Source organism: Heteronotia binoei, chromosome 19 (genome assembly GCF_032191835.1).
Source record: "Heteronotia binoei isolate CCM8104 ecotype False Entrance Well chromosome 19, APGP_CSIRO_Hbin_v1, whole genome shotgun sequence".
Classification (NCBI taxonomy): domain Eukaryota; kingdom Metazoa; phylum Chordata; class Lepidosauria; order Squamata; family Gekkonidae; genus Heteronotia; species Heteronotia binoei.
In genome coordinates this window covers 22,704,482-22,719,079 of record NC_083241.1, presented here as the reverse complement: position 1 = coordinate 22,719,079, position 14,598 = coordinate 22,704,482, and the positions used below count along the sequence as shown (strand labels likewise).

Genomic DNA, 14,598 nt, shown 5'->3' with positions numbered 1-14,598 from the left:
TCCTGGAGAAATGGCAATCCTATTTGCAGCAGATTCCCATGGTAAGATGATAATGACCTTGCTATTTAATAAGAACATGTGCATGACAATACCAGCAACAGGAAGTGATGTCCTGGCTCCAGGCCTCGGATTCAGTGGGAGCTCACAGGAGCACAGTTTCCGAACCTTTCTGAGAGTTCCACCTCCTTGTCCATTGAATAGTAGGTGCAGCTGCATAACAATCCCTGGATGAGCTCCACCACCTATTTTTCTACAAAACGGCCCATGGCTGGCTCACTTTTCAGTTTTGCCCTTTCCTTATTTTTCAGTGGGCGGTCCCCCTTTTTCTTTTTTTAAAAATCTGGACTCATGTGTTGCCCTGTTTTTTCAATGACAGGTGACTTCCCATTACTTCCCTTTAATGGGTTTCCATTAGCCTTATTTTGAGTACAAAACCCAAGGAGAATACCTGGCACTGCAATCACGGAATCCATTAATTCTCCAACATCAGAGAAATCTATCACTCGATCTTCAAAGTCTGCCGGTGTTGAGAGGGTTATATCCACATCCTTTTCCAAGAAGTCATCTAATCTGTAAGTACAAAAAATGGGGTGGGGGCTTATTTGACGGCAACTCTGTTTTCTCTAAGAGCTTGGCCATAAGTTTGTTGTAATCAAATGAAATAATATATCACCTTTTCACCTTTTTCCAGCAAGAGTGAGAGATAGGCCAAGCCATTTGTTCATTACGGCAGAAAAAAAAATCCAAAATGGCTTTTAAAAATAATTTGAATCATTGATAATGCACTGTGCTTTAATGATATCCCCCAAACTGCTGCCTGAGATAGGATGTCGATTTGTTGGGCTTGCTCTAGGGTTGCCAATTCCCAGTTGGGGGCAGGGGATCCCCTGGTTTGGAGGCCCTCCCCCCACTTCAGGGTTATCAGATTGTGCGGGGGGTGTATTCCATTATATCCCATGACCAATCCCCATAGGTTATAATGGAGAATTGATCTGTGGGTTTCTGGGGCTCTGAGAAGACTGGTTTTTTTTAGGTACAGGCACCAATTTTTCGCCACAGCATCTGGTGCCTCTTCTCAGAAAGCCTTCAAAGTTTCACAAAGATTGGACCAGGGAGTCCAGTTCTATGAGCCCCAAAAGAATGTACCCTCATCCTCCATTGTTTCCATTGAAGGGAAGGCATTTAAAAGGAGTGTGTCCCTTTAAACATGATGGCCAGAACTCCTTTCAGAGTTCAATCATGCTTGTCACAACCTTGCTCCTGGCTCCACCCCCAAAGTCCCCAGGTATTTCCTGAGTGGGACCCGGCAACCCCATCTGGCTCTGATGCCCAATGATTCTGCCTTTAACAAGTATGACCACCACAGAAGGTAATATGAGTGGTGGACCTGGGAAGAAATTACCTGTGAATGGTAGCTATTGCAGTCTGTAAGAAAAATAGAGAAAGAAAATTTTTAGTGATAGGAATACGTTGTAAATGTCCGTAGACAAAAAGGGCCAGTACAATCACAACAGATGCCATGCAAAATGCCCCCCTCCCTGCAGTGGTAGAATGACTGGCTGAAGAAAAGTAGGCAAGTGCAGTGAGCCAGAAGGGGTGTTCTCTGAGGGCATTGGGTGTTGCTGAATGATCCAAGCATGCCTAATGCAGCAACATAGTAAAAGGCAGAGTGAGTGGAGGCAAGGCCAGAGCAGTGACTCATACAGAGATGCACTGGGTGGATCAGTTGAGCTTTTAGGTGCTTTTTGCTATTCTTTCCCACAGCACACTCTCTATTTTGCAGTCTTTTCATGACATTTTAACCTGACTCTTCTAAGGAGCTCAAGATGGCATATATAGGGTTTCTTCCTCTAAAAAATCCCGTGAAGTCAGGCTGAGAAGTAGCCTGTAAGATCTTAGGTAGGGGGGATTTTTTGCCTGAGCAGAGCTGTGATGTGTTCTGTGGAATGCACGCACACTTTGAGGAAGGGCTGCTGAAAGAAGATTCCATGGAAAGGGGGTATTTGAAATCCAAGCCCCAAATGAAACCAAAGGACAAGAGAATTCAGCAATTTCTCAAACCAGCAAATAATGGAATAGCGGAAAACTCTAGAGTGAAAGAGAATTTTCTTCCTTCCTGTCTTCCTCAAAAAGTTGCTCTCGTTGTGCTATGAAAATGCCTCCCTCCCTAAAATACATGACAAAACAAAATAAGGGTGATCACTCACAGGAATTAAAAATCCTTGTCCCTGTCTCAGGAGAAAGCCTCAAGAAATCTGAAATATTGAAATGTGGTGAGCTGCTAGATTCATTAGTCACAGGGCAGGAGCATCCATAATGTGCATGGTTGGAGAGACTTCCATTTGCCTGCTCAGTCTGAATTCTTGGGCAAAATGAGCCATTAAGAGCAGGGAGAAATAAATATCTTTGAAAGTAGCATCAGCCTGCCTGCTGAATGCAAAAACGAGCAGATGGGGAAAGCAGGTGAATGCCAATGAATATTTTTAATCCTTTTGAATGATGTGGCTTGAAGGACAAATGATTCCTGTATCCCAAATCAGGCTTAAAAGTATCCGTCAATTCTTCGCACCCAAGGTGGAGAGATGTGCTTCATTTGTTACCAGCTAAACTTGTTCCATTTGGCAAAGCACCTGCCACCCTAATATGATTGTGTGCTAGCAAGTGATGCTCTGGGAGTGTCTGTGGGCATTTTCTCCTTAAACCAACTCTGTGAGGCTGAGCTTAAAGGACCAGAGGACCTGGGCTTCATTTTTATTATTTATGTATTTACTTAGGGAAATATTTTATGGGCTACGGGAAATAATTTCTTCCTGTTTCCAGCACACCTGATTCCTTACCTTTAATGCAGCCAGTTTATTTTCACCTTGGCCTAGATCCTCAATAGCTTCCATCAGCTCTTTACAGGTGTCCAGGTTTTCTCCACAGTTGACCAATTGCTTGTACAAAGCCTCCAGCTTCTCCTTCTTCTCTTCCCCCAAGGCCTGCATGCTTTCTTCGTATCTTTGTTCAAGGGTCTGCATCACGTCGTTGTAATGCCTCTCAAAGTTCTGCTCCTGCTTTACGAAATTCTCCTGGAAAGCATTTTTGAGCTTGCTTAGAATTTGAGCCCAAAGCCATGGACAATCAGTGGAAAGCCTTTATGAGTCGTGTCTATACTACAGACCAACAGTTTCAACCAATGGAGGGGGGCAATTTTCCTGTTCCTGCTACAGATGTCCAGTTCACCTCTTACTGTCTTTGGGAGTCTACTTAAGAATAGCATTTTGGTGAGATCAGTGGGTCACAGTGGGTGTGGGGAAGTCAAGGGAATTCTGTTTGACTAATGCTTACTGGAAGTGCTTACTGTTACTGGAAATTATCATTGAGATCCAACCTTATATTTTAACATCTATTCCATTGTATCCCCACAACTCTGGGAGGTGCATTAGAGTGAGTGATTGTCCCAAAGTCACTCAAATGAGCAGTGATTTGACTCCAGGTCTCCCCACTCCAGCACTCTAACCACTGCACCACGCTGACTCTACACAGAGGCTGTGATCACACATACTAAATAATGCACTTTCCAACTGGATTTTGCCAGTTCACACAGTAAAATACAGTTGGAAAGTGCATTGCAAGTGGATGGAAAGTGCATCATTTAGTGTGTGATTGCAGCCAGACTGTGCCTAGTGGCCTTCTGTACCACATAGCCAACTCTTTTGAGAGCTGTGTTTTGTATGGTATTTTCTACCTGGGGACAGGCACACGTGCCCCTTGCTGCTGGGGCACCAATACAGCACAGCAGAAACAGGGATTCAATTTCCTCAGTGTTTCCCTGCTCTGGTTCCCAGCAGTACCCATTCCCTCCCCTCACCCACATTCCTTAGGCTTTTCCATGTTTTTTTCTTTAAATCAGCAACTGAATACTGGTATAATACCAGTATGTGTAACAACTGTCTTGAGTTTGCAGCACATTTCTTTTAATGCCTTTCCCATTATATCTCCATAATGAAAGGTGCAAGAGACGTATTTTTGAAAAAAATGAAAGCTGGGAATTCAAAGAACCTGTTGCACATATTGTTATAACATTTTATTCATAGAATTGTATTAAGTTATCTGTTTTTAAAAAGCTTCCTGGTTGTTATGTCTTGAAACATAAGCTGATGCACCGCATGGCGATCGCTACAGAGGTGACCCACGGGTCCCCGGATGTAGACGCCCTGCCCATCAAGAACTGTGGCGGGAAGTTTGACTGACCAGGATTGAATTGGTCAGACTGGGGGGCAGTTCCGGGTAATGTATATAAGCGGGACCCAGACCACGTGTTCTCTCTCTTGTAATGTACCACTGAATAAAGCATGTTGCCTTCAACCCGTCTCGCAACTCAGTACATTACAGTGGCGACGAGGATGGGATCCTAGCCAGGTAACTCCCGAAGGGGACCTTCGCGGAGCTGGCCGGAGATGGAGAAGGCACGTCGTCCAGGGAAACGGAAGCACCAGCCGCCGCAGCCACCATGGCTAACCCGAGCGGGGCGACGGGTCGCCTCGAAGAGTTCAACCCCGCTAAACCAGAGAGGTACATGGAGCGGGTTGATTGCTACCTTCGAGCAAACATGATAACGGATGACAGCCGGAAAAAAGACATGCTCCTGAGCGTCTGCGGAGAGGCCACATTCGAGATCGCTAAGGGTCTCTCGGGCCCCGCGAGACTCACGGAGAAGATGTATGAGAAGATAGTCCAACTCCTCACGGGGCACTTCTTGCCCCAGCCCTCAATCATCGCCCGCAAATTCCTCTTCCACAAGAGGGACTAAGAGACGGGAGAGACGGCAGCCAAATACCTGGCCGCTCTCTGCCAAATAGCGGGAAACTGTAGCTACGCCGCCCACCAGGGACGGGACCGAGAGCAACCCAGCGGCCATGAGCGACGGAGAAACCAACCAGCACCAAGTGTGCAAGCTGCGGGGACCCGCACGAGCGTCGGGACTGCCCCTATCGCAACGTGGACTGCAGAAACTGCAGAAAAATGGGCCACATTGTGCGGGCTTGCAGGGCCAAGGCCAGCCGCAGACACCAGTCCACCAACCAAGACTCGGCTGAGGACTACTCGACCGCCTCGACCAGCCTGCAGGTAATGAACTTGCCCAGCAATACCCCCGAGAAGGTCAAGGTATCGATCAGGATCAAGGGAAACCCCTGCCTGATGAAACTGGACTCGGGCTCCTCCATCTCCATAATTTCGGAGGAGTCCCTAAGAAAACCGTGCCCACGTGGCCGGCCTAGGCTGCGACCAGCTGGTTTCATACTACGAAACTTCCAAAAGAACCCTGTACAGATCCTGGGATGGGCCACGGTGAGGGTGGCATTTAGGGGGAAACTGGATATACTGGTGGTCAAACGCCAGCTCACCACACTGCTGGGCCTGGCCTGGTTTCATCCGTTGGGAATTCAGATCGTGGGGGTGCAGCAGCTGGGCATGCAAGGGTTTGAGCATGTGTGCAGGGAATTTCCAGAGGTGTTTGATGGGGCCCTAGGGTGCTACAAGGGTCCTCCCATATCCTTACCCCTCGACCCCCACGTGCGGCTGATATGGCTAAAGGCCAGGCGGGTTCCGTTTGCTCTGAAGCCCAAAATCGAAGCAGAGCTGGACCGCCTCACAGCCAAGGGAGTGCTAGAACCGGTTTCCTACGCCACATGGGAAATCCCGATAGTAACCCCGGTGAAGCCAAATGGGGACGTGCGCATATGCGCTGACTACAAGTGCACCATAAACAAGGCACTACAAGATAACCCCTACCCCATCCCAGTAGTCAGTCACGTTTTGGCAGCACTAGCGGGGTCAAAAAATTTTGGGAAGCTGGACTTGGCCCAGGCGTACCAGCAGCTCCCAGTGGACGCCCAGACCCTAGTGACCCACAGGGGGGCTTTCAGGGTGCGGTGGTTGCAATTTGGGGTGAGTGTGGCTCCGGGGGTCTTTCAGAGCCTGATGGATTCTCTCCTCAAAGGGATCCCCGGGGTGCAACTGTTTATCGATGACGTTCTGATCGCTGCACCAGACGCAGAGGAGTTCAGCAACCGGCTGCGAGAGGTCCTCCGCAGGTTCCAGGCAGCTGGACTGAAAGTCAAGCGGGAAAAATGTTCTCTCGGGGTGCCGAGGGTGGAGTTCTTGGGGTTTGCGGTGGACGCTGCAGGGATCCACTCTACGGCCGACAAAACTAAGGCCATTGTGGAGGCCCCGGCCCCCACGTGCAGGGCGGAGCTACAAAGTTTCTTGGGGTTATTAAATTTTTATCATTCGTTCTTGCCCCACAAAGTGGTCTTAGCAGAACCCCTCCATAGGCTCTTAGATAAGAAAGCCCCGTGGGTCTGGGGAAAGAAGCAGGCAGCCGCTTTTCAGGCGGTCAAGGAGCTCCTCGTATCCAATAACGTGCTCCACCATTTTGATGAAGCCCTGCCGGTTGTCTTAGCGTCTGATGTGTCACCATATAAAGTGGGCGCCATCCTGGGCCACCAACTCCTGGATGGGAAGGTCCCGATAGCATATTACTCCAGAACCCTGACCCCCGCAGAGCGCAACTATGCCCAGATTGATAAGGAGGCCTTGGCAATCGTGGCGGGGGTGCATAAATTTAATGACTACCTGTACGGTAGATGTTTTACGATCACCATGGATCACAATCCGCTCCTGGGACTCCTCGCCTTAGACCGCTAGACACCACAGATTCTGTCGCAGTGGACTTGCGGTGGACTCAGTTCCTGAACTCTTACTCATATGCCCTGGTCCACCACCCGGGCGAGGCGATGGGTCACACAGACGCCCTCAGTCACCTTCCGCTGCCCTCCATGGATCCGGCCCCGGCCCCAGCCCACCATGTGATGATCATTGAAACACTACCGGAGAGATCCCTACATGCCGTCGAGGTAGCGAAGGCCACGGGGCGGGACAAAATACTTGCACGGGTTCTCAACTGGGTGGGGAGGGGATGGCCCAAGGGAAAACAGGCCGAAGAATTCAGGGCATTCACATCTCGCAGGGAAGAACTCTCCTCGCACAAGGGGTGTCTTCTCTGGGGAAGCAGGGTGGTAGTTCCCCTCCCATTGCAGAAACAAGTGCAGGAGGCCCTACACGAAACTCATCCCGGGATTGTACGGATGAAGGCCCTAGCGTGCAGTTATGTATGGTGGCCGGGGATGGACGAGGAGATCGAGGGGTGGGTTCGAAGGTGCCAAGCCTGCCAGGAGTTCCAGCCCAAACCGCCCAGTGCCCCGGTCCACCGCTGGGAAGCCCATAGGAGGCCATGGTCTAGGTTACATATTGACTTTGCGGGGCCATTTCAGGGCCAAACATTCTTCATTCTGGTGGACGCTTACACCAAGTGGTTGGAAGTTATCCCCTAGCCTCCACCTCAACGGCGGCAGCGGTCTGAGCGTTGCGCAGGGTCCTTTGCACACACGGGATTCCTGACACCATCGTCTCGGATAATGGGACCGCGTTCACCTCCTGGGAATTCCAGGAGTTCTTGCAGAGATACCTAATAAAACATATACGGTCCGCCCTCTTTCATCTGGCCACCAACGGCCAAGCAGAGCGGATGGTACGCACCACTAAAGAGGCACTGGGACGCATAGTACAGGGGGACTGGGACCACCGCCTGGCCGCCTTCCTATTTGACAATAGAATCACCCCCAACCCAGTCACAGGGGTGAGCCCAGCAGAGTTGTTAATGGGAAGGAAGCTGATCACAAGGTTGGACCGGTTGCATCCTGACCGGGCCACCGATCTCCACAGCTCTCCAGAGATCAGGGAAGCGGCTAGGGGGTTCTTTCCGGGGGATCCGGTATACGCAAGGAACTACGCTAGCAGCCCCAAGTGGATAGCGGGTCGGGTGCTGTACGTGACGGGGTCCCGCCTCTATGACGTCTCAACAGAGGGGGGCCAAATCCTGCAGAGGCATATAGATCAGATGCATCGCCACACCTTGCCAGAAGAGCCGGCTGCAGTATGGAACGAGGAGGAACCAGCAGCCACACCCACGCTGAGAGCTACCCCGCCTGCTCCGACCAATCGGGCGGAAGAGCCACACTGGAGCGGGGGCGACCCCCCAAGAGTAGGGACACCAGAAGAGCAGCAGGGCGCAGACAACCATAGGCCGGCGCTACTCCCATGCAGGGAAACTGCCGCCCCGTCCGCCGCAGCAGCTGCGGCCCCGGCAGCCCCGGTGACCACTCCTACTTCACAAGTAACCCCAAGGAGGTCGACCAGGGAACGCAAGGCCCCCACTTACTTGCAAGACTATGTGTCCTGAACTAGGGGGGGAGGAGTGTTATGTCTTGAAACATAAGCTGATGTACCGCATGGCGATCGCTACAGAGGCGACCCACGGATCCCCAGATATAGCTCGCCAGACGCCCTGCCCATCAAGATCTGTGGCGGGAAGTTTGACTGACCAGGATTGGACTGGTCAGACTGGGGGGCAGTTCCAGGTAATGTATATAAGTGGGACCCGGCCCGCGTGTTCTCTCTCTTGTAATGTACCACTGAATAAAGCATGTTCCCTTCAACCCGTCTCGCAACTCAGTACATTACACTGGTGGTGGGGAAGGAAAGTGGCTGCTGTGGGAGAAATGGCTGCCACCTGTGTGGGACTAAGAAAATCCATACTTTCCCACCCCCATGGAAGTCACCCAGGCTTTGCTGCAATCTTTCCCAAAACTTTGGAGGTGTTGGGTACTGAATTTAATGTTTTGTGGCAGCTTTTATGGGAATGCCTAAAACACTAGATAGATTTGAACTCTAAACAGAAGCCAGTGAGTGGACTTGACACGAAACTTGACCGCTGTGATTTGATGTGTGACTCTGGGGGCATGTTTTGTTTGCATGTTTATAAGCAGGGCCTCAGCACCGCCATTTTGTTTTAGTGTGTAGTTCTTTAATAAAGCACGTTCCTGGTTGAACTCTTCCATGTTGAACCCAATATTTAACAGGAGGAAAGCAAGTTTGGGAAGGTTGCTGAGCAGTCAGGTTAAAACAGATAAAAGGAAGTACTTCTTCACCCAAAGGGTGATTAACATGTGGAATTTACTGCCACAGGAGGTGGCGGCGGCTACAAGCATAGCCAGCTTTAAGAGGGGATTGGATAAAAATATGGAGCAGAGGTCCATCAGTGGCTATTAGCCACAGTATATATGTGTGTGTGTGTGTGTATATTATATACACACACACACATACATATATTGGCCACTGTGACACAGAGTGTTGGACTGGATAGACCATTGGCCTGATCCAACATGGCTTCTCTTATGTTCTTATGTAGGGAATAGCCTTAGAAACCCCCATAGGTACATACGAATGCCCCCTCCCCAGGGAAACAGGAAAAAAGCTTCCCAACAGCATTGAACCTGGGGCTGGAGTTGCCAGGTGCCTCTGGCAGCTGGCAGGGGATGGGGGTGGGCTTACTGGGAGCAGGGGGTTTCATTGCACATTTAAGCAAGGTGCCCACATGACCTGGAAGCAATGGGGGGGACATTGGAGGGACACTGCTTTTGGGGCAATAACTCTATGGCAGAATTAGCTTCTACTTTAGTTTGAAAAATGGAAAATGTACCTGTTAATGATTAATAATAAATTTTGTACAGTTTGAAATTTAAAAAAAAAAAGCTTTTACCATAAAGGTTTTACCCAAAAACCAGAGTGTCACCCTGATGTCCTGGACATGCCTATGTCACTTTCAGGTCACATTGAAGTCGTGTAGGCCTATCGCTGAAATGTTGAGGGGTAATTCCCCCTTCTGGGCAGCTGATCAGCAGTGGAGGGGGGGGCTGGCAGTGGGGGACCTCTGCCCCATTGTGTGGTGGGGGGGTCTGGCATTTCTACCGGGGGCAAATAACCTATCTGGAAATGGCCTATACTGTGTTCTTACTGATCTGTTCTATTAGTTTTAATTTGAATTGTCTTGGATATTATGATTTTCAATATTGCCATTGTAAGCAGCTTTCCAGGCCCTTTTTCAATAGAAAAACTGGGTAAAATAATTAACAAACCCTTCTTCCATCTGTAAATATTTAATACCACCCTCATAACCAGCCAGGTATGAATCCAGTTGAATAGCACTATCCTGAAGGGAAATGAGGCAGTGTCTATAGGACAGAATTAAAGTGGTTTGTTCCCTTTCCCCAGGGAACTTTGGGACTTGTTCTTCGAGCCATTTTGCCATCCACACCAGGCTTCAGTTCCCAGGAGTCTGTGGTTGGCAGCCTCCAGGTGGAAATAAAGCACAAAGCTTCTGTGATTACCAGCCTCAGCCACTAAAGAAACAATAACATTATCAAAAACTTAGTGTATTCTATATAACATAAAGAACAGGGACAACTCAGTAGAACACGACACTTGAGCCCGAAAGATTCTACAAACCCTAATGATGTTACCAGCCGTGAAAACCTGAAATCTTTGATAGGGACAACTCAATTATTTAAAGAACAGAACATCCCAAAGTGGCCATAGGAAAATAAGTCCAATTTTTAAAGCAGTCAAGTGACTTGAAGTTTGGAGAGTTGAATTGCTTGGCATTCATACCCTTGTATCTGAAATTGACTACTTGAAGCTAGAAGAAGCAATTGTGAAACAAGGCAATAGTACATCCTTGTCGCAATAATTGGACTGCTGGCTGCCTTATGAATTAAATTTGAATCTACTTGGACATCACTCATCATTTTTCTTCAGTGCTACATCGAAACTTTCATCAAGGAAACAGCATTGGACTGCTTTAAAAATTGGACTTATTTTCCGATGGCCACTTTGGGATGTTGTGTTCTTTAAATAATTGAGTTGTGCCTGTTCTTTATGTTATATAGAATATGCTAAGTTTTTTATAATGTTGTTATTGTTTCTTTAGTGGTTGAGGGTGGTAATCACGGAAGCTTTGCGCTTTATTTTTCTTCTACCTACTACTGTGGTTCTCTTGAAGAGCCAGTTTGGTGTAGTGGTTAAGTGTGCGGACTCTTATCTGGGAGAACCGGGTTTGATTCCCCACTCCTCCACTTATACCTGCTAGCATGGCCTTGGATCAGCCATAGCTCTGGCAGAGGTTGTCCTTGAAAGGGCAGCTGCTGTGAGAGCCCTCTCCAGCCCCACCCACCTCACAGGGTGTCTGTTGTGGGGGAGGAAGGGAAAGGAGATTGTGAGCCACTCTGAGACTCTTCAAAGTGGAGGGCGGGATATAAATCCAATATCATCTTCTTGTTGGGTCGCTTAGCCTCCAGGTGGAGACTGAAGTTTTCCCATATTAAACTGATGTCCAGACTACAGAGAATGGCTGCTTGGAAGGTGGGTTCCATGGCATCACAGCCCTCCCCCAACTCCACCCTCCTCAGTGTCAGACATTGGAGCTCAAAGTAAATTAACCATCATTTGTTGCAAAAGTAGTAGCGTTTACTTGCTATCTCAAAGTTCTGGCAGGCAGTCATTGGAACTGATAGCAAGCATTGAAACATACATGGGTTTTAAGGCCTCACATCAAAGCATTCATAAACAATCCTACATTCTCACACTCTAATGTCAGAAGTAACACTTTCCCTACTCCTTATCGCTTGCGGCTCCCTTTCTCACGGAGGAGCCCTGCTGGCTCTCCTTGAGACTTGCTATCTTCAAAGGCTATTGCTTTGTTAGTGTTATGCAGAGGAGTTCACAGCATGGGTTAGTAACATTTCTAAGACCGTTTGAAATGCAAGGTCTTCTGCTTCACGGTTAGTATTAGGAATTCAAAATGGAGTTAATAATGTCAAGGAACAAGTTACAGAATACATTTAGTATAAAAATGCAGTGATGCTCTCCAATGTCTGACACCCAGCTTCCACACCCAATTCTCCAGGAATTCCCCAACTCAGAATTGGCAAACCTACAGGAATCTTTGGAGGAAGCCATGACTGGTAAATTCATATTTGTTTGTTTGTTTAGTTAGCTAGTTGGTAGATTTATATTCCCCCCTTTCCCATGAAAGGGCTCAGGGCAGATTACAGACATAAATAAATAACAATTAAAACCAACAATAAAATAATAATAAAACTATATTGAAACAAAGTCAATAAGATAAAATACATTACAGGGGTGGCCAACGGTAGCTCTCCAGATGATTTTTGCCTACAACTCCAATCAGCCCCATTTGCAGAAAGAAATTCTACTTCGCATATGCCTTGACCAGATAAATCCAGTTTGGGCAATAAAAGCCCCCTACTTCTATTGCTGCTTAGAAACAGGGCTTTTGTTTTGTAGCCATGCTGGCTGGGGCTGATGGGAGTTGTAGGCAGAAAACATCTGGAGAGCTACCGTTGGCCGCCCCTTTAATACAACATCGGTGGTGCAGGCACATTTTACAGATTAAAACATATATATTGGCCCGAGCTGTAGAAGAAGAAGACTGCAGATTTATACCCTGCCCTTCTCTCTGAATCAGAGACTCAGAGTGGCTTACAATCTCCTTTATCTTCTTCCCCCACAACAGACACCCTATGAGGTGGGTGGGGCCGAGAGGGCTCTCACAGCAGCTGTCCTTTCAAGGACCACTCCTATGAGAGCTATGGCTGAGCCAAGGCCATTCCAGCAGTTGCAAATGGAGGAACGAGAAATCAAACCCAGTTCCCTCAGATGAGAGTCGCACGCTTAACCTCTACACCAGGGGTGCCCAAACTGAGGCTCGGGAGCCACATGTGGCTCTTTCACACATATTGTGCAGCTCTTGAAGCCCTCACCTCCACCCTGTTGGTCAAACTGGAGAAGGCATTTCTCTCCTTAAATCCCTTCTCCAAGCCAGCCAGCAGCTTGGATAATGCATTTAAAGTTAAAATTGCTTTCTTTCCACCTCTCTCTCCCCCCCCCCCCAATCCATTTTCCTTCTTTCCTTGTGGCTCTCAAACATCTGACATGTATTCTATGTGGCTCTTATGTTAAGCAAGTTTGGCCACCCCTGCTCTACATGGTTAGGATGGTAAAATGACAGTCACTGTAGGGGAGGACAAACAGATGGTATGATCAATACGGTAAGGATGCCTGTTTGCCACAACTAAACGCCTGGCAGAAAAGCTCTGTCTTACAGGCCCTACAGAATGTTAGTAAATCAGGTAGGGCCTGAAGTCAGGGCCGAGAAAGCCCTGGCCCTGGTCGAGGCAATTTAAAAACACAATATAGGATTAGGCTGCACACTTGGTTGGTTAGCTGCATCTTACCTCTACAGTGATAAAAATCTCTTCCAAATGACTGGAAAAATTCTCTAGATGAGCAATCTGATCTTCCAGTTTACATATATTTTTTTGAAGCTCATCCTATTAAAAAAAAAAAAAGGCTTCAGCACGCTGAATTACAGCTGAAATAGTGATCCTCATCCCATCTCAGGTTGGCTTTAATTGTCCTCACCTTGGCAATCTCAACAACACTGAGAAGAGGAATGACCTCATGTTCGTCATGTTGGCACCCCTGATCATCTTGCGCTCTGATTGGAACACAGCAAGTAATACAATATGAATCCTCCTTCTCTTTCTCTTGGTTGTTTGGTTTGAAGGGCTGCTGGTCCATAGCAACTTTTCTACCATTGCTGCTACCCCTTTCGTTGTCTGGATGTTGGGCTTGTGAATCCTTGCCAGGAATTGGTTTCTCCTCTGTGCTTTGAACGTGCTCTGTAGGTGTGGTCTTGGTCATCAGGTGGCTACTCTTTGCCAAATCTGCAGTTGAAGCAGACCCGTGGCCTACTGCTGCACTCTCAGGACTAGTGGCGAGTTCCACTTCTGTGTCCTTATCCACGTCAGGCCTTGCTGGTTCTTCTGCATCCTTCTGTGAGCTATTCTGATCCTCTTTGCCTCTCCTAGCTGATGCCTGTCTCTTTTCATGCAAAGCCAGATCTCGTCTTTGGAAGGGTTCTTCTAAAAACATTGCTAAATCCTCACTAGAGTCATAAAGTTCCAAGTGATAAAGTCTTGGGCTTTCTTGCTCATTCTGTTTGGATTGTGAGTCCATTGTAGAATCAAGGATATCAGAGAAAATGTCTGGGGTTTCAGAGATGTAGAGGCCTAATATTTCCTAAGGTCTCCAGGACAAGTCAAAGAAGAGCCAAAACGACCTACAGGCACAAATGAAATACAGACAGAAGAGTAGCCACATGTTAAATTTGTCATAAGCAATAAAAACTGCATTTCAGATGTAACAATAATGTGGTTTGTTTAAATTGTATTTTGTGCAGCAAATTCCAGTGAGGGTCTGTCAGATGCATAAATCTTCTTGCCTGTTTCACATCCCAGAAGGGACATCGTATACCTAATAGTGATAGAAACTTCACGGTATGGACTACAAAAATCCAGAGTACCTACTCTGACCTTTCTTAGCATGTTTAGATTCATACCGTGAATCATAGAATCATAGAGTTGGAAGGGACCTCCAGGGTTATCTAGTCCCACCCCCTGCACAATGCAGGAAACCCACAAACACCTCCCCCTAAATTCACAGGATCTCCATTGCTGTCAGATGGCCATCTAGACTCTGTTTAAAAACCTCCATGGAAGGAGAGCCCACCACCTCCCAAGAAAGCCTGTTCCACTGAGGAATTGCTCTAACCGTCAGGAAGTTTGATTTAAT

General features: G+C 47.9%; 1 protein-coding gene across 1 annotated transcript in view; it reads right to left on the bottom strand.

The window, feature by feature from the left end:
* The window catches only part of FSD2 (fibronectin type III and SPRY domain containing 2), a 31,035-nt gene extending 17,052 nt beyond the window's left edge, over positions 1–13,983 (bottom strand). The window contains exons 1-5 of the mRNA XM_060259967.1: positions 13,387–13,983; positions 13,200–13,295; positions 2,838–3,071; positions 1,403–1,425; positions 449–570 (exon numbers count right to left, since the gene is read on the bottom strand). Coding sequence (XP_060115950.1) covers positions 449–570; positions 1,403–1,425; positions 2,838–3,071; positions 13,200–13,295; positions 13,387–13,983 — 1,072 coding nt within the window. The remainder of the gene's footprint in view (positions 1–448; positions 571–1,402; positions 1,426–2,837; positions 3,072–13,199; positions 13,296–13,386) is intronic.
* Positions 13,984–14,598: the final 615 nt, after the last annotated feature.